Source organism: Cibotium barometz, chromosome 17 (assembly GCF_041138505.1).
Source record: "Cibotium barometz isolate CiBa-2024 chromosome 17, ASM4113850v1, whole genome shotgun sequence".
NCBI lineage: Eukaryota > Viridiplantae > Streptophyta > Polypodiopsida > Cyatheales > Cibotiaceae > Cibotium > Cibotium barometz.
The window spans coordinates 34,313,171-34,337,137 of NC_141062.1; the positions used below are offsets into that span (position 1 = coordinate 34,313,171).

General features: G+C 47.3%; 1 protein-coding gene across 5 annotated transcripts in view; it reads left to right on the forward strand.

Annotated features, from left to right (window-relative positions):
* LOC147629914 (anaphase-promoting complex subunit) overlaps positions 1–23,046 on the forward strand; it is a 157,701-nt gene extending 134,655 nt beyond the window's left edge. For 2 of the 5 annotated variants that reach the window (XR_015267763.1, XR_015267764.1), the window contains 7 exons: positions 20,425–20,530; positions 20,618–20,759; positions 21,371–21,469; positions 21,540–21,804; positions 21,887–22,012; positions 22,182–22,249; positions 22,400–23,046. Coding sequence is in view for 3 of the 5 variants with exons in the window: in XM_086811417.1 (XP_086667543.1) it covers positions 20,425–20,530; positions 20,618–20,759; positions 21,371–21,469; positions 21,540–21,804; positions 22,182–22,249; positions 22,400–22,555 (836 nt within the window). In the remaining 2 variants the exon portion in view is untranslated. Of the gene's footprint in view, positions 1–20,424; positions 20,531–20,617; positions 20,760–21,370; positions 21,470–21,539; positions 21,805–21,886; positions 22,013–22,181; positions 22,250–22,399 lie in introns of those variants that run through there. The other 3 variants (XM_086811417.1, XM_086811420.1, XM_086811419.1) reach the window with 2 other exon arrangements.
* The last annotated feature ends 921 nt before the right edge of the window (positions 23,047–23,967 follow it).

Below are 23,967 nucleotides of genomic sequence, written 5' to 3' on the forward strand. Positions count from 1 at the left end.
GCTTGCTGCTGTGGCTGTCTCCCTCTACGGCGCCCCTGTCCACGTTGCCAATCCGAGGTCTCTGTGGGCTGAGCAGGTGTCCCGAAGGCTGCCTGCTGAGCCGCATCTGTGGGCGGGCCATCGAGGGTCTGCTGTTGCGGTGAAGGTCGGGGTCTCCTGCGAGCTTGGCCAGGTGGCCGACCTGCCTACATATAAAACACTGGTTCGGGAGCCCCGAAAACTCCACTCTCTGATTGATCCATCCCCCCCCTACCCTAGGTAACTGAATGACCTTCGGAAGGGAGAAGATGTCAGGAACCAAAACTTTGACCGAAGGCAGGCCAGCTGCTCTAGCCACCACTGAAGCTGCTGTGGGGCCAATCTCAAGCACTGAGCCTATCCTAGAGAGAAGCGGAAGGTACTCGCGACGGAGTCCAGGAAAGCAAACTATGACATGGAATAGGCGCTCTCCCTGCTCAGCCGCTGCTGGGTTGAAACCATGCTGCCAAGGTCTGAAGAAGGCCCGAGCGCCCCTGATGTCAAGGGGACTCATGGCTAGGACCTGGGCCACGCTCTGGGCTGTCTCGAACTCAATCTGGTAGTGTCCGCGGCCCAATAACTGAACGTCCAGGATCTTGCCCACATCTGCAAGAAGGCGGGCTTGGAGAAGATCCCGGATCTCCCCTCTGCTGGGGCGAGTGCCAACTATACGGCGGCAGATGGTGGAATGTGCCTGGAGGCGTTCCACCTCTGCGGCGAGGCTCGCTTCCTCTTTTGGCGAAAGAGAAAGCCTGATGGGGGTATCCTCAGGGGCGGGCGAGGGGGCTGCGGAAGAGTCCCTCTGTGGTGGGGCAGGAGGAACCTCCATCAGAGTCTAAAGCCGAGTCGAGGGCGAAGCGAAAAACGGAGGGTCCTGCAAGAACCAAGCTGCTCAACTTTCAAGGCGGAGCGGGGAGGGGAAGAGGAAGAGGGGGAAGGACGGAAGACAAAGGGGGAGGGGCGGAAGACAGAGGGGGGGGCGGAATTTACAGAGGGGGAGGGGCGGAAGGCAGAGGCGAAAAAAAAAGGGGCAGCGGGGAACGAAAGGGGGGGGGGGGGAGGGGGGCAGGGCGAGGGCGGGCAACGGGGGCGGGATGCGGAGGAAGGGGGATAGCGGGGGGCGCGCAGGAGACGGGGCAGGTGGGCAGGGAGCGACGGGCGCGAAAGGGAGGGCGGGGGGCGCGAGAAGCAGAGGGGCGCGGAGGGGGGGGTGCGAGCAGGCGGGGTGAGGCAGTCACGAGGGCGGGGAGGGGGGGTGCGAGCAGGCGGCAGCTTGAGCAGGGGGGGGGGTTGGGGGCGAAAGCTTCAGCGAGCACGTGTTTTTTTTTTAGAGGAGCGCAAGTCATTTTGGACTTGGATGGGAGGCAGATGCAATAAACACTGCTTTGCTACTCATGGCCCATCTCATAGCAGAGAAAGTGTTAGATAGTTGTAGGATACTCAGGGCACACTTCACTCAGATCCTGCCACGGTGAGGCAGATTGCCTCCGACTTTTATTGCTGGTTTCTTACCGGCTGAGCCCCATAACCCAAGGGGGGTAGAAGGTTTGGGATACTTTGCATCAGAGGTCACATAGGACATGTGTACTTCACTTGATGCCCCCTTCTCGGTCGAGAAGTTCAGGCACGCACTCCATGCATTACCTTAGGGTAAGTGTCTAGGGGATGATGGCCTCTCACCCACTGGATGACTTTGAGGAGCATATCACTATCGTCCTTAAGGAAATGTGGAACATAGGGCGTATGCCTTCTTCTCTTATTGAGGGTCTTTTTCATCTAATCCCAAAAGGTGGTGATAAGACAAAGGCCTATCACATTGCTTGGAACTGCATAAAAAATACTTGCCAAGGCAGTAAGTATGAGCTTGCAGCCAGTATTGCAAGATGTGATTCATGATACACAGAATGGGTTCCTTCAAAGAAGAAGCATGTTTGATAATATTTTCTCTTTTTGGGAGGTGGTTGAATGGGCTAAGGAAAGCAACCAAAGCCCCTAGCCATCTTATTGCTAGACTTTGAAAAGGCATATGGTAGAGTTGATGTATGGGATTTCCTTGAAGGTACTCTTAGATGTACGGGATTCTCTCAGGTATGGATTAGAGGTGTTTCATGCTGTATCGGGATACTCACAGTAGTGTGCTCGCGTATGGTGATAGAGGTGATCGCTTCCAGATCTCTCGTTTTATATGACATGGATGCCCCTTAGCCTCCTGTCATATCTCATCATTGTTGAGGCTATGAGCATCATCTTTCTTCGCTTTACTGCTCGAGTTTCTAGTTTGAGTTTGCGCTTCCACAATGAGGATGAGCTTTTGGACTCGGAGCTTGCTGATGATACTACTCTGTTCCTCAAGGCCTCACACAAATGTTTATGCTACTTTTGGATTGCATTGGAGGAGTTTTGCTTGGCTGCAGGGGCTCTCATTAATTGGCATAAGTCTGTTGGTTTTTGGTTTAGTGACATGCAAAGAGTCAATTGGGGTGCAGAGCTCAGCAGGTTTATTCTCCTTCAGCTGGCCTCTCTGGAGAAGAAGGCTATCTCATGCCCTGACAGCAGGGTTGTTTCCGTATGCGTATGACGGCTTATTGTACGGAATACTGTACGGTACGATACCATATGGACTCGTACGGATTTTTTCAAAAAAAAAATTTGAAATTTTTTTTTCCCAAAAGAAAATATTTTTTTGGGAGGTAATGGTCTTTTTTTTTGCTTATCTATGGCTGTTTGAGCTTCCTTTGTTCTATGATGTGTCCCTCCTTTTTAAAATACTCCATATTTGGGATTGGAAATACTCCACATTCAAGTTCAAACTTGAATGTTGAGAGCAATGAACTTATGAAGAGTCAAGACCTTAGACTAGTTAAGTAGTGATGAGAGACAAGAGAATGCTTGCAAGCAAGGTAGAAAGCTCCCATTGCCCAAACAGCCATAAAAAAGAAAAGAAAAAACGGGCATAAAAAAATGGTCACAAAAAAAAGGTCATTAAAAAAAAAGTTTCGCATTAGTTTCGTTTGCATAGTTTCATACTGCACCATATTTTATGTACCTCATGAGTGGAGTGAGTTTCGCAAACAACTATGCAACTAAGGAAAGCTTGGGTGAACTCCAATATAGTAGCTTCTTGAGAATGCTTAGAAGGAGAGGGGCTAACTGTTGCTCTGGAAAATATCAATACCAACCTGGCATCCAAGGTAACAAACTAGAATGCCACTCGGTATCCACTGAAAAGCCACCACTAGCCTCCAAGTCGGGGCAGCCGCCAAGCCAACCCAAAATCTGCACGACTTGTGCCAGTTGATGTGTGCTCCAGATGCCCGGCTCTCTATCGCCTTGGCGAATCTTTAGAGATTCCCCTCATCTCGTAATAGGTATGTTGTTGTGTCATTGGCAAACTTTGAATCAAGCAGCTCCTCTTGCGCATGGATGGGAAGACGCAGCCCCTGAAGCCATGTCTCTTGAGCGGCGAGAAAATTGCTCATGGCGTTGGCAACAAACAGAAAATAGATAAGGTGCCAGTGGACAGCCCTACCGGATTGAGCGAGAGCGGAAATCAATCGCCTCTGGCTCCCTAAATAAGAACTTGGCTATGAGAAGCTGAATAGAGCCCAGAAACACCTCGGAACCACGCCTCAAGAAATCCCATCTCGCGTATCGTCCCCTCTACAAAGTCCCAATCCACCCGGTCATAGTCTTTCAGAAGGAGAACTATAAGATCATGTTGCTTCAGTCTGGCCGAACCAAAAAGTGAATATGTTGTCCATAATGCTCCGATCCTAGATGAAACTTGTCTGTGTGCCATTAATCAAATTGGGGAGGAAAGGTTGTAAGCGTCGGCTATGGCTTTGCCAAGGATTTTGAAGGCAGTCCCTAGGAGAGTGATAGGCCTCCACTGCCGAATCTCCAATTTGTAAACACCCTCCTTGGGAATCAAATGAATCAATCCCTTTGATAGCCTCTCTGGCATTGAGCCCGTGGTCATAATCATCTCATTAAAGGTAGCTTTGAAGCCGCCTTCCATGAGATCCCAATGCCGAAGAAAAAGAGATTGGAAGTCCATCTTCTCCCGACCATTTGCCCCTAAGGAGAGCCGTCAAAGCCTCCGCAAGCTCCTCAAAAGTAAAGGGTGCCAGCGAGAAATTCCGAAGAGCGGGGGGGACCACCTCTCGTGTGCCGCCAAACCTGCTCATGTGTGTCCCCACCATTTGAGAGGAGAGGGGGGCACCCTCGAGAAGGGAATGGAATAAGTCTGTGGCAATGGCTCGCACTTGGGGGGGGGGGGGGGATCTATAACCATGATCCATTTTGGTCTCGCAACTTGCGGATACCATCCCTCCACATGTGGGCCAAAAATCTCAAAGAAATCTCTGGTGACCTTATCACTTGCCCGGGTCCAAAAGGAGGTTTACCATGGTACCTGTACTCCACTCTCCGCTTCTAGATGGAACTAAGCTCTATGCAGGCTACTAGGCCTCTATCCACGGGCTATCCTGGGTGCTCTTCTGAAGCCGCTGCAAGGAAGCTAGGCTCCGATTGATGCTCCTCTCCTGCTCTCGGAAGCCAGCCAATCTGCTCTATGCAGCCTCCTATAATAACTTGCTAATCTCTCCAAGGCATGCGCCCAAAGCTCCAAGCTGTGCATCCAGAACCAGTGTGAAAATCTTGGCTCCCCCAATTCTCCTCTACCTTGCTGCAAATCTCAGGATCCTGAGTGAGGCTATCCGGGATCCAATTGCTCTCAAAAGTCTGTCCTGCCCAAGGAAAGAATGACGAGTGCATGATTTGTCATGTGCAAGACATGTGCAGGCTGATCCCATGGCTGACCCTTGAGGGATAGCAAGATAAAGAACAAGATTAGAACGAGTTTAGATCTTCATCAGAGTTGGAGTGGATTTGGAGACCGGGTAGGGTTTTCAGTGAAAAGGTTGCTAGGAAGGGAAGGATGACAGGTTTGGGAATCCAGGGATGGACAATGGATGATGACAGTTATCCAAGCATAGAATTTGAAATCCCATCATCAAGTTTACCAGAGGGGGATATCATGTGCAAGACATGTGCTAGCTAATCCCAGGGCTAATCGTTGAAGGGCAACAGATAAAGAACAGGTTTAGGACCAAAGTTTGGAGCTACAGCAGCTAGGCATGAGCAGGGAAGACACTGGAGATGCCCAGGAGGCTGTCGGCCAGCTTTCAGTGAGATTTATCTATGTCAGCTGGAGCATGTGTGGGGTATTTGTCCAGGGACCTAGTTGACAGCTGGTCGGCCAGTCCAGTTAGTCTTCGAAGGCTTATAAATAGCATTTGTCTGAGGCCTTGTGATTCATTCAGCTCCCAAGGAGTTGAGTCATAGATTAGGATGTAGAATAGGTATTTCTACCTTTTGATGAGGCAGTCTGTGGGGCTGCAAGACTTGTACACCTTTTTGTACATTATAAATATATTGAATACTCAGCTCTCTCTCTCTCTCTCTCTCTCTCTTCTCTCTCTTCTGCATGCATTTTGCATCAAGCATGTTCCAGGATGGTGTTTAGGGCTGAAATAAGACTCCCAAAGCTTTTGCATGTGACATGATTGGAGAAAGTAGTGCTTGCCAGAATACTAATCATGCTACCTCATCCACAAGCCCACTCATCTACATAAAACTAGGCTAATCTGAAAGGGTCGGGGCTTGTACTCCTCGTGTTGAATTGCGAAAAGCTTAGACTCTCAGGGTTGCATCCGAACTTCGGTAAATGCCAAGGGTCTTGTCCCCTCACAGCAGCGAGAATCAACTCCTCCTAGGCCGAGTACTCCGTGCCTGAAACAGTAGCCATGCCACCACCAACATGCCACCACCAAGTTTGTTGAAATCTCCACCCATGCACCAAAAATCTACCTGTGGGAGGGACGTCATCCACTGAGCTCTCTTAAGGACAATGGTGCCAGAATCGACCACTGCAAGAAAGAGCTGCTCACTAACGGAATAACATACCCTACCCGAAGGGGCCAAAAGCATGGGACCAAAAGGTGGGACTCTTGCCCTGAAGGATCTTTCCGCAGCGCGGTGGGTATACCCTCAAAAAGATGATGCTCTTGGAGGAGAATGTCAATGGGCGCACCAACTTTGGCTTTATGAAGCTCTTCTCTAAGGACCACGTGCCTTTGAAAGCATTGCGCTCCTCCCAAACCCTGAATGTTCCATGAGACAATCCACATAACCAAGATCGGTGGGAGGTGGAACTGTCGGAATCGGCCTCTACTTGAAGAGTCTTGAGCGTGGGTTTGGACAGAGAGTAATCACTATCTGTCTTGGGATGAAGCCGTGCCAAATGGGCAAGAATCTTGCCCTCCATGTGCAACCACTTTGTCTATGACTTGGAGTCTGCATACTTTGGGCTCCATCTGTCATAATGAAGGTATTGGTAGGAGGGAGGGAGAGGCGCCGCCCCCACTGAAACATGAAGAAATACAAAGAGGAGCACCTCCAGATTGGAGGACACCAGCTCCCCTCTCATATCCTTGTAGCCAAAGCCACCCTTTGTCCAATGGCCAAAAGTGAGTGAGCACGTTGACGATACGCAGATCATGCAGATGGTGTGAGAGCTCTATGGCCTGTCCATGAATAGCAACAGACACTGACTCTGTCCTCCAATCAGAAGGCTTTCAGCTGTTAGGGTTAGGGTTTGGAGGTACAGCAAACACAAACGTGGAGAAGCAGAGAGAGAACACGACTCTTGTTGTGTATTCAGTTGATAATGTGAAGTACAATAGCCACATAATAAAGTGACCTAAAAGATGTGTTCATATGTCCGGCCATAAAATGTGCCGGGTGGACCAAAACACTTATAAACTGTTTATAAGTGAAACTAAGCTAAACTGGGGGAAAAAACCTCCACTAACTGAAGTAAAAAGTGTCCCAGTAATCTACTGATGATCACTAGCACTCCTCTGGGTGCATACTTAGCATAAAACCCAACAAACCCCCCTGGAGTGATATGTGATCACTGTACATCATCCACCAAAAGGAAACAAATTCAAAGCAGTGCGGAATGCTTCGAATTTCGGACGTGGTAATGCCTTGGTGAAGATGTCTGCCACATTCTGATCTGTAGGATAGTAGATCAGACTAATATCACCTGCCTGGAGTCTCTCTCGAACAAAATGATAGTGAATCTCAATGTGTTTCGTTCGAGCATGAAACACAAGATTCCTAGCCACAGCAATGACACTCTGACTATCAGTATAGATAGGTGTAGGCTCCTCCACTGAAATATCCATATCAGTCATGAGACGACGCAGCCAAACACACTCAACAGTAGTAGTGTAGGCTGCTCTGTACTCTGCCTCACAAGACGAAGTCGCCACTGTGGTCTGTTTCTTGCTTAGCCAAGAAATGCATGAAGAGCCAAGAAAGAAACAATTTCCACTAGTGGAATGCCTGGTATCAAAATCACCAGCCCAATCTGAATCACTGTAAGCGTATAACTGCATGTCACCCCCCTCTAGATAAAGCAATAGACAAGGTACCCTGCAAATACCGGAATACACGCTTCACAGCTTGCCAATGTGACAACCGCAGGCTGTGCATGAATCTGCTCAACTGAGATACGGCATACTGAATATCTGGCCGTGTAGTACACAAATAAATAAGGCACCCAACAGCCTGAGCATATGTAGTGGCATCAAAGGAAATACTGTCATCTTGTAGTGACAGTTTCATCCCAGGCTCCATAGGAGTGCTAATAGGCTTGCAATCCTGAAATTTAAACTTCTCCAGAAGTTTAGCAACATACCGAGATTGCAACAACCCAATGCCTCTGTTATCCTGCACAAACTATATGCCCAAATAGTAGTGTACGAGCCCCAAATCAGACATGTCAAATGTCTGTTGTAGTATCTCTTTAAAAGCTGCAATTTTGTCATCATTTGATCCCATGAGCAAGAGATCATCTACATAAAGACTGATGAGACCAGCAGATCTTTCTCTTCTTTCTTTACATACAAGGTGGCTTCTGATGGACTGTTCACAAATCCTTGAGTGAGTAGGAAAGCATCTATCTTTGCATACCAAGCTCGTGGAGCTTGTTTCAAACCATACAAGGCCTTTTTCAGCCTGCATACTTTCCCTTCATGACCATGTTCTGCAAAACCTATGGGCTGATATACATAAACTTCCTCCTCGAGGTCCCCATGTAGGAAAGCAGTCTTTATGTCCAACTGGTGAACAACCCAACCACGATGTGCAGCCAATGCAATGACACACCTAAGTGTCGACATACGGGATGTAGGAGCAAATGTCTCCTCATAATCAATGCCCTTCTCCTGTGCATAGCCCTTTGTAACTAGACGGGCTTTGTACCTGTCAATGGATCCATCTGCATGTCTTTTCAACTTATAGACCCACTTAGTACCAATTGCTTTCTTGCCTTTGGGCAGATCAACCAAATCCCATGTTTGATTCCTTTTAATAGAATCAAGCTCATCCTGCATGGCTTTGTTCCAATGCACATTGTCTCGTGCATCCACAAATGAATCAGGCTCATCATCATCCTGTAAACTGGCTGCCATAACCATATTCAAATCCATGATGTGTGCATGCTCATTGGTCCGTGTCTCCCTACGAGTACGACCAGCAAGAGGACCCTCTAGATGGCTGTCCTGTAATGTCCTCAAATACCATCTAGGTATATGTCTGACCTGTGGTGCCTGCTGCCCCATATTTGGTTCAGCTTCTGGCTCAATTTGCTGCTGAATTTCTGCACCATCTTCATGATTTGCTGGCTGTCCTGTACCCTCATGAGTTGGATCACCAACTGTGGAATGAAACTCCATAGGTAGTAGACCTTCAAACACATCATTTTCAGCCTGATTTGCATCAAAACCAGCCATGGATATTTCTGATTTTTCATCAAAAATCACATCCCGACTAGTGAATATCTTCCTGGATAGTGGGTCATATAACCGGTAGCCCTTGCTCTCACGGCTATACCCAACAAAAATGCATTTTGTGGCTTTATCATCCAACTTCCTCCTCAACTCTTTGGGTATGTGTGCATATGCAAGACACCCAAAGATACGAAAATGTGATACCGAAGGCTTGCGGCCATGCCAAGCCTCAAAAGGAGTAATGGAAACCAATGCCTTTGTGGGACATCGATTCAAAATATGACAAGCACACATGACAGCCATAGTTTTTTCAAACGTCAATCAAACGTCAAACGCGAACGAGTATGAAAGTATGATACGAGTTTGATTCAAACCCTTGACCTGAATCAAACGCAACCCTAATTTTTTAGCATTTTTTAAACAAATCCATATTTACTTGAACATTAAAACATCATAACATGAAGCACCTCAAAACTAGCAATTGAATTGAAGCAAATGAAAATTGAAAATTGAAATGCGCATTGTGCACTGCGCAAAGTTCAAACTGCAGTGTAGACTCTAGAGTGACTAGTGTAGAGTCTAGACTCTAGAGAACAAAAGCCATCTGATACAAAATGATAAAGCCAGGGGAAAAAACCCCTCCTAAAGAAGCTAAAAAGTGCCCTGGCAACTACAGAACTAAACAACAAGGAAGGAAGGGGAGATGGTCATGACTCATACAAACTAGACTCTACGCGAGTCTTCACCTAAATGAATCATGATAGATCATTCTCTGAAATAGAGTCATCCTCCCCTTCTTCCTCCTCCTCCTCCTCATCATCATCATCATCGTCATCATCATCATCATCATCATCATCATCATCATCATGCTCACCAAGGGAACTGGTGCCAACGATATCACTTCTGCTTGCCCCCGTATGCGATAATGAGGCTACAACATCCTCTTGCTCCTCTTCTTGTGTCTCTTGCAATGCAAGAAATCTATCATCATCATTCTCCTTGTTAATCATTTCCAATGTGACCTCCATCTTTTCGTAGCCTCCTTGCTTGATCTTGTTGATAAGGCGAAGGTTGGTGTGAATGTATACAAGATGCTCTGTTCTTTTTGGAAGCAACTTGTTCCTTCTCTTTGTTTGGATAAGAGAGAATGTGCTCCAATTTCTCTCACATGGGGAGGCACAAGTCCCTTGTGAGAGCACCATTATAGCCAGCTGTTGCAATTTGGGTGTCTGGGCCCCAAATGTTTCCCACCATTTGACAGCTTGATGCATTCTTTTCTCATCTCTAGCCACAGCACGAGCAAATGCACCTGCTTCGGACTTATAAGTGTCAAGTTCATCACATAGAACACCTTGCATATCCACATCATATTTTGTATATCTCTCCATGACATTTTCCCACACCATGACCTGATAAACCAAGAATATGTGCCCTTATTCGCGATAGACCACCATCCCAAGTGTGCCCACAATATTTGCATCTACATGTAGTCTGGCCTTTTTCAGTTGTTTTCAAAATGGACACATGCTCCCATTCAGCTTTGCGCTTTCGTCCCATTTGCACAAGTTAAAACCCTGTTACCAACTTACCTGTATATTCGTCCCGACTCCCGACTCCCACCTGCTGAGTCCCACCAGTGGAAGGTGCTTGCTGCTGCTTGCTGGCGAGTGGTAGTGCTGGGCCTTCAAATTTCAGTAGAGAAAGACTGCTGCTCGAGAATCGATGGGCTGTGTGCACTGTGTGCAGGGCTGACTCAGCCTGCTGTGCCTGCACAGTCACGCAAGAGAGAGAGATGGGCTGTGTGCACTGTGCAGGGCTGCCTCAGCCTGCTGTGCCTGCACAATCACGCAAGAGAGAGAGATGGGCTGCCCGGCTGTGTGCACTGTGCAGGGCTGCCTCAACCTGCTGTGCCTGCACAGTCGAGCAAGAGAGAGACTCGAGAGAGTCTAGACTCAAGACACGATGGGCGGGCAGATTCGTCACTCGAGAGAGAGTGGGCGCAACTTGCAAGAGAGATACGCTCGACTCCCTTGACACGATGGGCGGGGCGAAATAGAGAGAGACGGTGGGCGGGGGCGCAAGAGATGCGATGGGCGACGAAGCGTTAAAAAAAACCCCCAAAAAAGTCCACGTTTGAAATTTTTTTCAAACGTTTTTTTTTTAAACGTTTGTAAACGTTTGCTTCGCGTATCAAACGCGTTTGAATGCAACTATGATGACAGCTTCCACCCAAAAGATATGTGGTAGTCTCTTTGCTTTTAGCATACATCTGGCCATCTCCATGAGTGACCGATTCTTCCTTTCTGCAACCCCATTCTGCTGTGGAGTATAAGGAGTAGTATACTGATGTTTTATACCTCTACTCTCAAGAAAGGAATTCAACATGTGTGACATATATTCCCCCCCTCGGTCAGAACGGAGAGTCTTAACCTTGCATCCTGACTCTGTTTCTGTAAGTGCTACAAAGGCCAAAAATGCATCATATACCTGTGATTTCTGTGTCAAAGGATAGGCCCAGCATATACGAGAGAAGTCATCAATAAATGTAGCAAAATAGAAGCAACCTCCTAATGACTTCGTCTGCATGGGACCACAAAGATCACTGTGTATAAGCTGCAACTTTGCAGGTGCTCATAGAGCCTGATCACGTGGGAAGGAAAACCGATGCATTTTTCCCAAAATACATCCTTCACAAATGTGATCTGGAGGCCTCTCCATGAGAGGTAGGTCTGTAAACATGTTATGTCGCTGCATAAGCATAAGCCTACCAAAATTTACATCCCCCATGCGAGCATGCCATAACTCCGCATCAACCATAGCTGGAGTAAGAGTGAATGCATTATAAGCAGACTGATCCACTGGCTGAAATGCATCCAACTGATAAAGTCCATGACATAATGTACCAGTAAGCATCAAGGTCAAAGCATTAGCTTTGTCTCTGACCATGCATTTGTCATCATCAAAGTGGACTTGCATACCACAATGTGCTAAAGAAGAAATGGACAACAAGTTCTTCTTTATCCCTGGTACATATAAGGCATCTGTAAGGCGAAGAATAGAGCCATCAATGGCTGTGAGCTGAATCTCCCCAATGCCACGAACTGGATATGAAGCATTGTTGGCACACTGCACAGTTTTGCCAACAGGGGCAGGGCCTACATGACAAAACAAATCCTTGCGAGATGTGATATGCTTTGAAGCACCACTATCAAAATACCAAGTACATGCATGCTCTGTCATACTGAGTGCCTGTGAAGACCAAGAGGCATCATAGCTGCATGTATAGAAACAGTAATCCCTGTCCTCAACAAAAGAAGCAGTCTCTGGAGGAGCTTTAGAGGCATCATTTACAGACATCCCAGATTCTTTTGCCTTCTCTTTGGCAATCCTCTTTCTACACTCTGTGATGTAGTGACCTGGCTTCTTACAGTAATGACATTTGCCCTTCTTCTTGGGCTGTCCATCACTTTTCTTGGTATCCTAAGATGAACCACCATCACCTCAATTCTGATTTGAACTCTTTAGCTGAGATTTGCCTTTCCCCTTTTGACCTGTAGTAAATGCTTGTTCAACACTTGTGTTCATATTCATATTCTTCCTCATTTGCTCTTCTTGTAGCAAGAGAGCAACAAGTTCTTGATACTTGAGGGGTTCAACAGCATTCCTCATGCTAAGGTTCAAAGAGGTATGAAAAGCCAAGTATGATCTTGGCAAAGAGTGCAAGATGGTGGACACAAGCTGTGTCTCAAGAATAATCTCATCCACATTGATGAGTTGCTCTCTCAAATCCTGCAGCTTGTTTAAGTGGCTAGACATATCATCTCCTTCATGCATTTTTTGATTTTCTAGCTCTCTTTTCAAAAACGAGATCCTAGCCTCATTACGAGCAGCATACATCTGCCCCAAAGTCACCCATGCATTCAGTGAAGAGCCAGCTGAACGAATATGAGGTATAATAGACCTCTGTACTGACAATGCAATGAGTGACAAGGCTTGTGCATCTCTGGCATCCCATGTCTTCTGAGCATTTGTTCTTTGAACAGGCAATGGCTGACCTGGAGCCTGTACCTGTTGTCCTCGTCCACGAGCACCCCCTTGGGGAGGAGTCTCTGGAGCCAATGGACCTGGACGTGGTTCATCACCACTAACAAAATCCCAAAGACCTTTTGCCACAAGCACATTTTTCAGCATAAAACTCCACAGGGAGTAGTTCGTGCCGTCTAATTTGTTTTCCTTAGACAAATACGTGAATACATCACTCTGGTGTTGATTTGCCATTATGCCAATGCACAATGTTGTACCTGTGTATCAAAAAACCCAATAGCAAGAACCCTGAAAGCAACTGTACTTCACTGAATACAGTTAACCCAAATATGCCTGCACTCTCAATCCTCTGAATGTGCAACCCAATGCACCACTGACTGAGTAGAGCAACAAAAATGGCTTACACAGTGCCAAAATGCCCAAAAATTGCCCAAAGTTACTGCACCCAAAACCTTGCAAGAAACCTGTAGAGTTTTCTTTGCAAGAAAGTCTGCCTGTATCTGCCAGAAGATTTTCACAGAGAGAAATGCCCAAAATTCAAAACTTGTAATGCTTACCACAGCTGTACGGAGTAGGTTGTGGTAGTTGTAATGAACAAGTACAGTTGACTGTACTGTGCAGGTACACAGCAGGTACAGTCGTGGTACTGTACGGAAGCAGGTACGGAAGCAGTATTGTACAGAAGCTTCAGTCGAAGGCACAGCAGGTACAGTCGTCTGGTACAGAAGTAGGTACGGAAGCTGCAGTCGAATGCACAGTAGGTACAGTCGAGTGGTACAGCAGTAGGTACGGAAGTTGCAGTCGAATGCACAGCAGGTACAGTCGACTGGTACAGAAGCAAGTACGCTACACTGAATGATGTACGGCTGTCTGCGCAGGTTTGTACGGAGGCGCTGTCTGTGTACGGGCAGTCATAGGCATAGTTGTTTCTCGTACGCGTACGAACAGGTTCGTACGGTACGGTACGAGTGGTACGATGCCGTACGATATCGTACGGTACGATTTGATTTTTATTTTTATTTTTTCCAAAAAACCATTTTTCCTTGAATTTTTTTTTCCAAATGCTTAAAAAAAATATAGAAACCTTGCTTTACGAAGATCCCAAATGCTCGCAATACTTCGCAACTTTTGTGTCCACTCAGTATTCCATATGGGGTTGTTGAGAGACCTTAAAAATCTGGCGAGGTAGACTGGTAGTGTACACTTGATTGGTAGGATGAGAGAATCTTGCTACATCACTTGGGGATCCCTGGTATAGGTAGGCTAGACAATTAGATTCTCAAGTTATGTACGAGGGAGAAGATTTGGACATTGCCATTTTGATCTAGAGAGGAGTCCCTAACATTATCACCCTAGATGCACTCCTCATATTTGTGCAAGGACGGTCCCTTAGTCATAAACGTTGTTACGCTACACTGGGAGACCTTGGGCATTGCATTACCCATCCAGGTTCTTTTTTGGAGACAATCGGGAGATCCAACCGGGAGAGACACATATCCATGTTCTGGTTCCTCAAGCACTGTAGACTCCTCCCCTCCCAACCTTCCCTCACATTCAAGCTTGAAGCTCCATAGGTTGTAAGTGTAAAAAATAAAAACCGTATTTTATCGTACGGTATCCGAAAATTTCATATCGTACCAAAAATTCCCGTACGGTATCTATCGCACGGTATCGTATTTTCGTACCATGACAACCATGGGCACAGGTGTACGGAGCAGGACAGTAGTTGCTGTCGGCGAACTCGTACGAAAGGTTGTTTCAGGCGAAGCTGTACGGGCAGTGCAGTACGGAAGGTGGTGATGAACAGTATGGGCAGGGCAAGGCAAGCCAACCTGGTGGCTCTGATACCAAATGAAGGCTTTCAGCTGTTAGGGTTAGGGTTTGGAGGTACAGCAAACACAAACGTGGAGAAGCAAAGAGAACACGACTCTTGTTGTGTATTCAGTTGATAATGTGAAGTACAATAGCCACATAATAAAGTGACCTAAAAGATGTGTTCACATGTCCGGTCATAAAATGTGCCGGGTGGACCAAAACCCTTATAAACTGTTTATAAGTGAAACTAAGCTAAACTGGGGGAAAAAACCTCCACTAACTGAAGTAAAAAGTGCCCCAGTAATCTACTGATGATCACTAGCACTCCTCTGGGTGCATACACAGCATAAAACCCAACACAATCTGTCCTCGCCGTTGCACTTAGAGGGAAGGGGAAAATCACCCACTTTCTGGGGTGGAAGGTCTCGAGTGATGCAAAACCACACAGATGTGAATGGGGGCCACTGTCTCCTCAAAGATGCTGCTCCCTCGACTTGTAGGCATCTGAAGAAGCTGTATAGTGAACTGGCTGCCCCAAAAACCTGAGGGGGTGGGTGCTGGTGACTCTTGCTGGAGAGCACACATTGGAGAGGCCACGATGGTCATTGCTACTAGCTCCAAGAAATGGTGGATCAAGTGGCAAACTTGTTACCTCCTCTTTGGGTCAAGTGCGGCTGGCGGGCGACGGGAGTTGCTTTGGGGAGGCACGAGGGGGGGGGGGGGGGGGTTGGGGGGGTTGGGGGGGTTGGGGTTGCAAGGTCGGGTCCGTTGGAGGCTGTGAAGGGTTAGAGGGCCTTGCAGGAAATTGGATGCTTGGAGTAGGATCGTGATGAGGCAACGGTTTCCTGAAAAGAAGAGGCGGGGGGGGGGGGGGGGGGGGGGAGGGGGGGACACCATCGGGGAGCTGTTGGGATAGGTGCTCATAACCATTCTCTGACAAAATTGTATCCTCTTGTGGTGTGCCAGGTTGGCGCAACTCACTATGCCGCTTTGCTCTCGAGGTTCTGGCGGTTCCGCCTCGGACCTGTTGTCTGCCACTCTCCTGCATCGAGATCCTCAAGGGCCGAGATGTGGTGCTTTGAATCTTGGGAGTTGGGGCTACGAGGTCGGGCCCGTTGGAGGCTCTGAATGGTCAAGGGGCCTCGCAGGAAATTGGATGCTTGGAGTGGGATCATGACAAGGCAACGATCTTCCGAAAAAAGAGGGGGGGGGGGTGGGAACCACCGTCCAGGGGCTGCTAGGATAAGTGCTCGTAACCGTTCTCTGACAAAACCATATCCTTCTGTGGTGTGCCAGTTGGTGCACTTGACGATGCCACTTTGCTTTGGAGGTTCGACGGTGGTTCCGCCTCGGACCTGCAGTCTGCCACTCTCCTGCACCGAGAGCCTCAGGGGTCGGGATGTGGTGCTCTGAATCTTGGGGGCCAGGGCTCCCCCCTCCCCCTTGATGAGGAGATGAGCTGGGCCCGCTGCGTGGGGAGAGGGGGGGGCTACTGGGGGTGCCCTCTTGGAGTAACAGCACAGACAAGCTTTAGTAAGATGTCCCATTTGAAGCATAAGCCGGGGAGGCCCAAGTACTACACTCTCTATACAATAGGAGCTTGACATGAGGAACCGACTCCGGAGAGGCTACGCAGATACGAAGTGAGGGCATCCCTGTTATGCAAGCTAGAAGTGAAGCGGTGGTGGGAGGGGGTTGCATCACTCTCCCAATAACACCACCTATCACCAGAAGGAGGGAAAGTTATTCATTCCCGGGACTAGGAAAGCAGACTTTCGGAGAAAAGCCTAAGATGCCAGCCAGAGGGTCGGGCACTAGGCCGAAGCCGTGCTGCCACCTCGCAAAGAAGGCTTGGGCCGTGCACAGTGGGACGGGGCTCAGCTGCATGATTCTATCCGATGTAGGCGAATCAAACTTGACCTACAAGTATCCACACCCCAACGGATGAATATCAGTGATCTTTCCAAGCTCGCCAACAATAAGGCTTGCCTTTAAAAGATCCATGAGCTGTCCACAAGCCAGGTGGCTACCCACAATCTTGCAAACCACGGTGGAGGCCTCCAGGGAGGCGATTGTTGAAGCGCGAGGAGCTGGAGGTCCGCTTCAGAGAAGGAAGGCAAGGGATGGAAGCCTTGGTTGGGGATGACGGAGAGAGGTGATGGCAGAACGGCTAGGTGTAGAGGCGAGGACGCGTTGGGCGGAGGAAAGGCAGGCAAGAGGGATAAACGAGAGGGGCGAAATGGAAACGATGATTGCAAGCAGCAGGGCGCAAACTGGGCGCTAGCAGGTAGGGCTAATGGGAGGGGGGGCTCGGCGCTGACGAGCAGGGCGAGATGGAAAGGCAGTGGCAAAAGGATACAAGCGGAAGAGGGTGGAGGTGTGCGTGCTAGTGGGGGTCATGTTTCATCTTTACTGAGGCAGGTATAGGCCACCCTCCTCTCCAGTTATTGCTGCCATCATTAGAGCCTAGAGTAGCATGAGACCTTTTTTGAGATGAAGGCCTCCTAATCACAGGATGAGGATGATAGACAGCCCGTTATGTGGAAGGACCTCATTAGAGATGAGGTTGGATGACCTTTGGGTGCGTCTGGAGGGGGGGGGGGGGCACCGTCGGGCAGCTGTTGGGATAAGTGCTCGTAAGCATTCTCTGACAAAATCGTATCCTCTTTTGGTGTGCCAGGTTTGCGCAACTGACGATGCCACTTTGCTCTCGAGGTTCAATGGCAGTTCCGCCTCGGACCTGCATCGAGATCCTCAGGGGCCGAGCCGTGGTGCTTTGAATCTTGGGAGTCGGGGCTGTGAGGTCGGGCCCGTTGGAGGCTCTGAATGGTGAAGGGGCCTCGCAGGAAATTGGATGCTTGGAGTGGGATCATGACGAGGCAACGGTCTTCCGAAAAAAGAGGGGGGGGGTGGGAACCACCGTCCAGGGGCTGCTAGGATAAGTGCTCGTAACCGCTCTGACTAAACCATATCCTTCTGTGGTGTGCCAGACTGGCGCACCTGACGATGCCACTTTGCTTTGGAGGTTCGACAGTGGTTCCGCCTCGGACCTGCAGTCTGCCACTCTCCTGCACTGAGAGCCTCAGGGGTCGGGATGTGGTGCTCTGAATCTTGGGGCCCAGGGCTCCCCCCTCCCCCTTGATGAGGAGATGAGCTGGGCCCCGCTGCGCGGGGGGGCGGGGGGGGCTACTGGGGGCGCCCTCTTGGAGTAACAGCACAGACAAGCTCTAGCAAGATGTCCCATCTGCTGGCAAATGAAGCATAGGCCGGGGAGGCCCAAGTACTCCACTCTCTATACAATAGGAGCTTGACATGAGGAACCGACTCCGGAGAGGCTACGCAGATACAAAGTGAGGGCATCCCTGTTATGCAGGCTAGAACTGAAGTGGCGGTGGGAGGGGGTTGCATCACTCTCCCAATAGCACCACCTATCACCAGGAGGAGGGAAAGTTATGCATGCCCGGGACTAGGAAAGTAGACTTTCAGAGAAAAGCCTAAGAGGCCAGCAAGAGGGTCGGGCACTAGGCCGAAGCCGTGCTGCCACCTCGCAAAGAAGGCCTGGGCCGTGCACAGTGGGACGGGGCTCAGCTGCATGATTCTATCCGATGTAAGCGAATCAAACTTGACCTACAAGTATCCACACCCCAACGGATGAATATCAGTGATCTTTCCAATAAGGCTTGCCTACAAAAGATCCCTGAGCTGTCCACGCGCCAGGTGGCTACCCACAATCTTGCAGATCACGGTGGAGGCCTCCAAGGAGGCGATTGTCGAAGCGCGAGGAGCTGGAGGTCCGCTTCTGAGAAGGAAGGCAAGGGATGGAAGCCTTGGTTGGGGATGACGGAGAGAGGTGATGGCAGAACGGCTGGGTGTAGAGGCGAGGACGCGTTGGGCGGAGGAAAGGCAGGCAAGAGGGATACACAGGAGGGGTGAAATGGAAACAACGACTGCAAGCACCAGGGCACAAACTGGGCGCTAGCAGGTAGGGCTAATGGGAGGGGGGGCTCGGCGCTGACGAGCAGGGCGAGATGGAAAGGCAGTGGCAAAAGGAGCGTGCTAGTGGGGGTCATGTTTCATCTTTACTGAGGCATAGTATAGGCCACCCTCCTCTCCAGTTATTTCTGCCATTATTAGAGCCTAGAGTAGCATGAGACCTTTTTTGAGATGAAGGCCAACTAATCACAGGATGAGGATGATAGACAGCCCGTTATGTGGAAGGACCTCATTAGAGATGAGGTTGGGTGACCTTTGGGTGCGTCTGGATGATATATGCAGTGGGCCAGGCTGGGAGAGATGTGCATCAACCATTTTTGCTTGGAAAACTTTTGAAAGTCTTCCTTTGGATCGGACACTTGCGTCCACCCAGCACCTCAGAGAGTCTTAAGATGGATCGATTAAATTGATGCAGCTATACCTCATGAGTGGATTAATGGCATATTTCATGGTCAGCGTCATCCTAGGTGGGCTGGGAGTTTTCTCGAAGACTACACTGTCCATAATGCCAGGCTCCTTTTCTTGGGACAGGTTTAGAGGACTCCTACATTCAGGCTGCACTGGGAGAGCTATGGCATCACCCCATTGATTCAAAAGAGATTTTGGCACAAATGTTGGCATGCATGCAGGAGGAGCCAGATCTCCCACTTTTTTTGGTTACTCTTACATGGTGGCCTCCCCATTAATCAATGGAGGGCTATTTTTGGAGCAGTACTCGCGTGCCCCTAGACGCCCGGTAGCGTCTGAGACAGTGCAACATTACATATGGGGGTGTAGAGCTGCATAGATTATTTGGGGCTTTATAGCTCAGCTTATGTGCAGATTGAGGAGAGATACGATTTATGTTACTTGGGGTGCCATTGCTTGGCTCACTCAATCCAGTCCACATATTTTGAGGCAGGGATTTGACACCGCCATAATGATATTCAGAGGTGTAGCCCAACGCTGCATGCTACTGGAGATTCCTCATACACAGTATAGACCACCTCTGCAGAGGATTGATGCTACTTGGGAGCTCATTGCCAATATCACAGCTTGGCAGATTTAGAGGCATTCAGATATACGACACTTAGTGCATTTGTACTAAATGGGGAGATATCATTCACTCTTATGGCTACATGGGCTTGTATAAAGGGACCTTCCAGATCTGCGCAAGAAAGCGCATTGTCTTCATGAGGGAGTGGGATCAAGGGATCTATTTCTCATCGACCCCTACATGATTCTTTTGGCACCTGTGTGCCCCATATTGGTTGAGATCACCCTACATTTTGGGATGAGGTCTTTTTTTGTTCGGGCTTGCAGCCTCTATTTCTGGCCAAAAAAAAAAGTCTGCCTGGCCATATTTCCCACAAGGCTGGTAGATATTGGAGATTACGAGGGTATACTACTAATTAGATTGGGGAACCATTAAAATTGTAGAAGTTTTTGTAAGGGGAAAGTATCTAATGGATCCTATGTCACATTATTTAGCCATCAGCAGCTTATTAATTGTTAATTAGTAATATTGTCACTTTATACTCGGATTAATTTATAGTTAATAAAAAATTAGTAATCGACAAATCATTCTTTTTATGGTGATTTAAGTACTCCTTAAAAAATAGCCATGGTTAAAGCATATGATTGCATTCTTTTTTGTGCTACAAATAGCTTGATATATGCTGTTTGTGATAAGCTGTCCCCGATTTATACACAGAGGCCTTTGCTGCTTTGGATATAGCATCAAAAAAATTTCCCTTGATTGCAAAGTCACGGATAAGAGCAGCACGTCTGCAGCTTATTCATGAGAGAGCATTGCATCGGTAATAAAACTTCATCGTCCACTTTTTTGACCTGGTACTCATGTATTCTTAATTTATATTAAATATTCGTATTTTTTGTTAATGCAGCGGGGAGATCAAAGTAGCACAGGCTGCTTGTAATATGCTTGCTGCCCTTTCTTCCCCTGTACAGGGGGTTGATGTTGAACTGAAGATAGACGTGACTCAACGTCATGCACGTACCTTGCTTGCTGCTGGTCAGTTTAGTGAGGTACTTCTTTATTATGGACTTGGTTTCCCTCTTTTTCTGCTATAGCCTGGGTAGTTCATAAGCTGAATTGAAGTCTTCCCCAGTAGTCATGACCGGGTATGGACTCATGTGACTTCAAGTGCGAGACTGATGGAGATGGATAGGGGAGGTGGGGTGGAGGAGTGGCATGCGAATGGTCCTGTTCCTTGTCCTTGAGGGAAGGCCTACCTCCCCCTAATCTCATTCCCACCCTACTCAAGTCCTAGCACATCTCCCAGGAAGGTGGTGAAAGGGAATAGCGTAGACTACAAAATCTTCTCTATGTCCCACCAACTACTCATAGGCCAAACCTCAACAAAGGCCACAGCCCACCTTGATGACGAGGAGTTAGGTGTCAGCATCATGCATCCAGTGGTTTCTCATACAGAGGTCGTGGATGTGTTTGCATCCCGAAGGATCTGTGTAGTTTTACAGTATGTTCTGGGCAATGCCCCTTTCACAGCCTGAACCCTTCCTTTTCTGTGATGTGCTGCAAGCTGTGATGCAACAGTGTTTGTGACATGTGTCTCATTTCACATATACAGTAAGCTTGCAGCTTCATTTCATGACTTCGCTACTATGGTGTTTTGCAGGCAGCTTCTGTGGCTCATTCTCTCTTTGATATGTGCTATAAATCCAACATGCAACTTGAGAGTATAATAGCGCTCCTTTTACTGGCAGACATACACAAGGTACCGTACTTCTTTACATGTGTCATGTCAGATGTTACATTCTAAATGATTGGCTCGGTTTGCACTGCAGAAAGCAGAAAGCATTGTGAGTGGTTTGCCATACGCGTTGGCTAGTTTGACTCTTAGCAAGTTATTCAACTTGGACCTCCTCCATGCAGCTGCGATGGTCACCCTAGCTGAGCTTTGGCTAGGACTGGGGCCCAGTCATGCAGAGCGAGCCTTGGCCCTTTTGCATCAGTGCATGACGTTGGTTTTGGGCCATGGAGGGCGTGAGCTTAGGGCACGCACCTATCTTGCAGTTGCACGGTGTCATCTGTGCAGTCCATCATACTCAGGTTAGTAATACTATTCCCCTCCTTGGTCTGCTTACACATACAGCCTGCCATCTTTGCTGTCAAAATTTCTGGCAATGGGCAGGGGGACTACTGTTCATGGACAGACAATCAAGCCCATCAATCTGTCCACAAAAGCTGGCCAATATTAGACAAGGACAAGTTCCAAAAACGTGTACTTGTGGCCTTTTTCTGTAATATGGGTGACACTGTAATTTTACCTACTCAAACTTATGTGTTATCCTATGCTGACTTCTCTTCATGTTGCATGTACCTACTGTTATAAAATGGCCACGAATTTCTGCACTTTTTGAACTCATTTCACACACATAAAGTACATGCTATACCTAAAGTTTCTAATCACCTTGATCTTTATTCAGTGCATGCTGATCCCGAGGCTGTGCGTGAGCCCTTGCAAGCAGCAGCTGAAGAGTTTGAAGTTCTTCAGGTCAGTGCATTCTTGGTGGGCTCTTTTTGTGCCAATTGAGTTCATTCCAGAAGCTGAGTCTTGGATGTGTAGCAAGAGTAAGGACCTTCACACACACGTGCACCTTGGATGTGGACATTTTTGCTGAGAGTCAAAACTTGCGATTTTCAGGATAATGAGCAAGCAAGTGAAGCCTTCTATCTCCAAGCTATTGTGTTCCATGCACTCAATGCAACGGAAGAAAGAGAGCATGCGGCTGCTTTGTTTCAAAAGTACACCTTAGCTCTGTACAATGCTCAAACAAAGGAACCAGTCATTCTACCATGATGAATTGCACCTCTGAAGAAGAGATTATGTAATATGCACCTCAAGTTGCTCTAACAGAATAGAAAATGAGGGCACGTTTGATGAAGGTGGCATATGTGAGGAGCTATGCTATGGACCAGTCTTAGTTTGTGGGTTTGGTTATGACATGCGCCTGTGCTAATGGCTGCATTCCTGTAATTTTGTCTGACCATAGTAGTCATTTTAGTTTTATTTTCGTTTACATGTATGACTAGCTTGTAATGGCAAGCTTTAGACAATTTCCTTTAGGTCTAGACATTGGGGCAACCCAACTATACATGCCAAACCCAAGAAGAGGACCACCATTCATTCCCCATTATGTGCAAAACCCAAGAAGAGGACTAAGCTACTGGATGTTACATCTTCTACATCTGTAACACTCTCTTATATGTGTACATGGGGCACATTGACAATTTCATAATTGATTTTAACAGGAGACATCCCATCTTTGAAATAAAAACGTTTTGTAACATTAACACTAGTTTGGTACCAAAACAGGACACTTGAGTGTCCTTTTTTGGGGGTTGCGAAAAAAAATCAAACTCCTAATGTAGGCTTTAAAAACCAAAATGCTTCATTGGGCATGTAGAACATAACCCTATGCTTATGTAAAAAATGCTAAACATATAAAATGCCTTTTTATTTGGAAGTACATAAGCAACAGAGTAGCATATGTCTTGAAAATGAATATTTTTTCAAGACTTTTTCAAATATGCAAGCATCATTCTCTCAAAAAAAAAAATCCAATGATATCAATAGCATTTTTTCCAAGATATTTTGATAGCATACATCAGTCCAAGGAGGTAGAAGTTCACCAAAAAAATCATTTTCCTTTCTTAGAATTTTTTCCAAAAAAGTTGCATAAAATCAACAAAAGTAACGCGTATTATCAAAACTCAATCACGCCACTAAAAAATAATGTAGTCCTATCAATGAGAATGTTGATTATTGGTTTTCATGCTTGAGATGAGATAAATAAGCCATAATTTGATGTGTATGACACTAACTTAGCCTCCACTTAAGTAGGTTCTTATCGCCTAGTTCTAAAAAAACTGTAAAAATAAAAATGTAAAATTTGATCATCTTTTATCAAAAACTAATCATAACTATGCTTGCATAAGTAGTCTACATCTATAGTTACAACAAATAATGCACTTACACAGCTTTCTCCTTTGATGAAAATCAAAATTAGGCTCATAATTAAACATTTTATGTATTAAAAACAGGTTGCGCAAAAGGCCATGTATGAGAAGAGGCCCAAAAAGTGGTTCTAAAGTTTTGGAAAATTCAAAACAAAGTAGTATTTACCTTATATAACATGGGTGCACCTCAAGTTTTACATTATTAGCTTGCATATGGAAGGAGAAAAATTCATGCTCCACCTGTATAAAAAA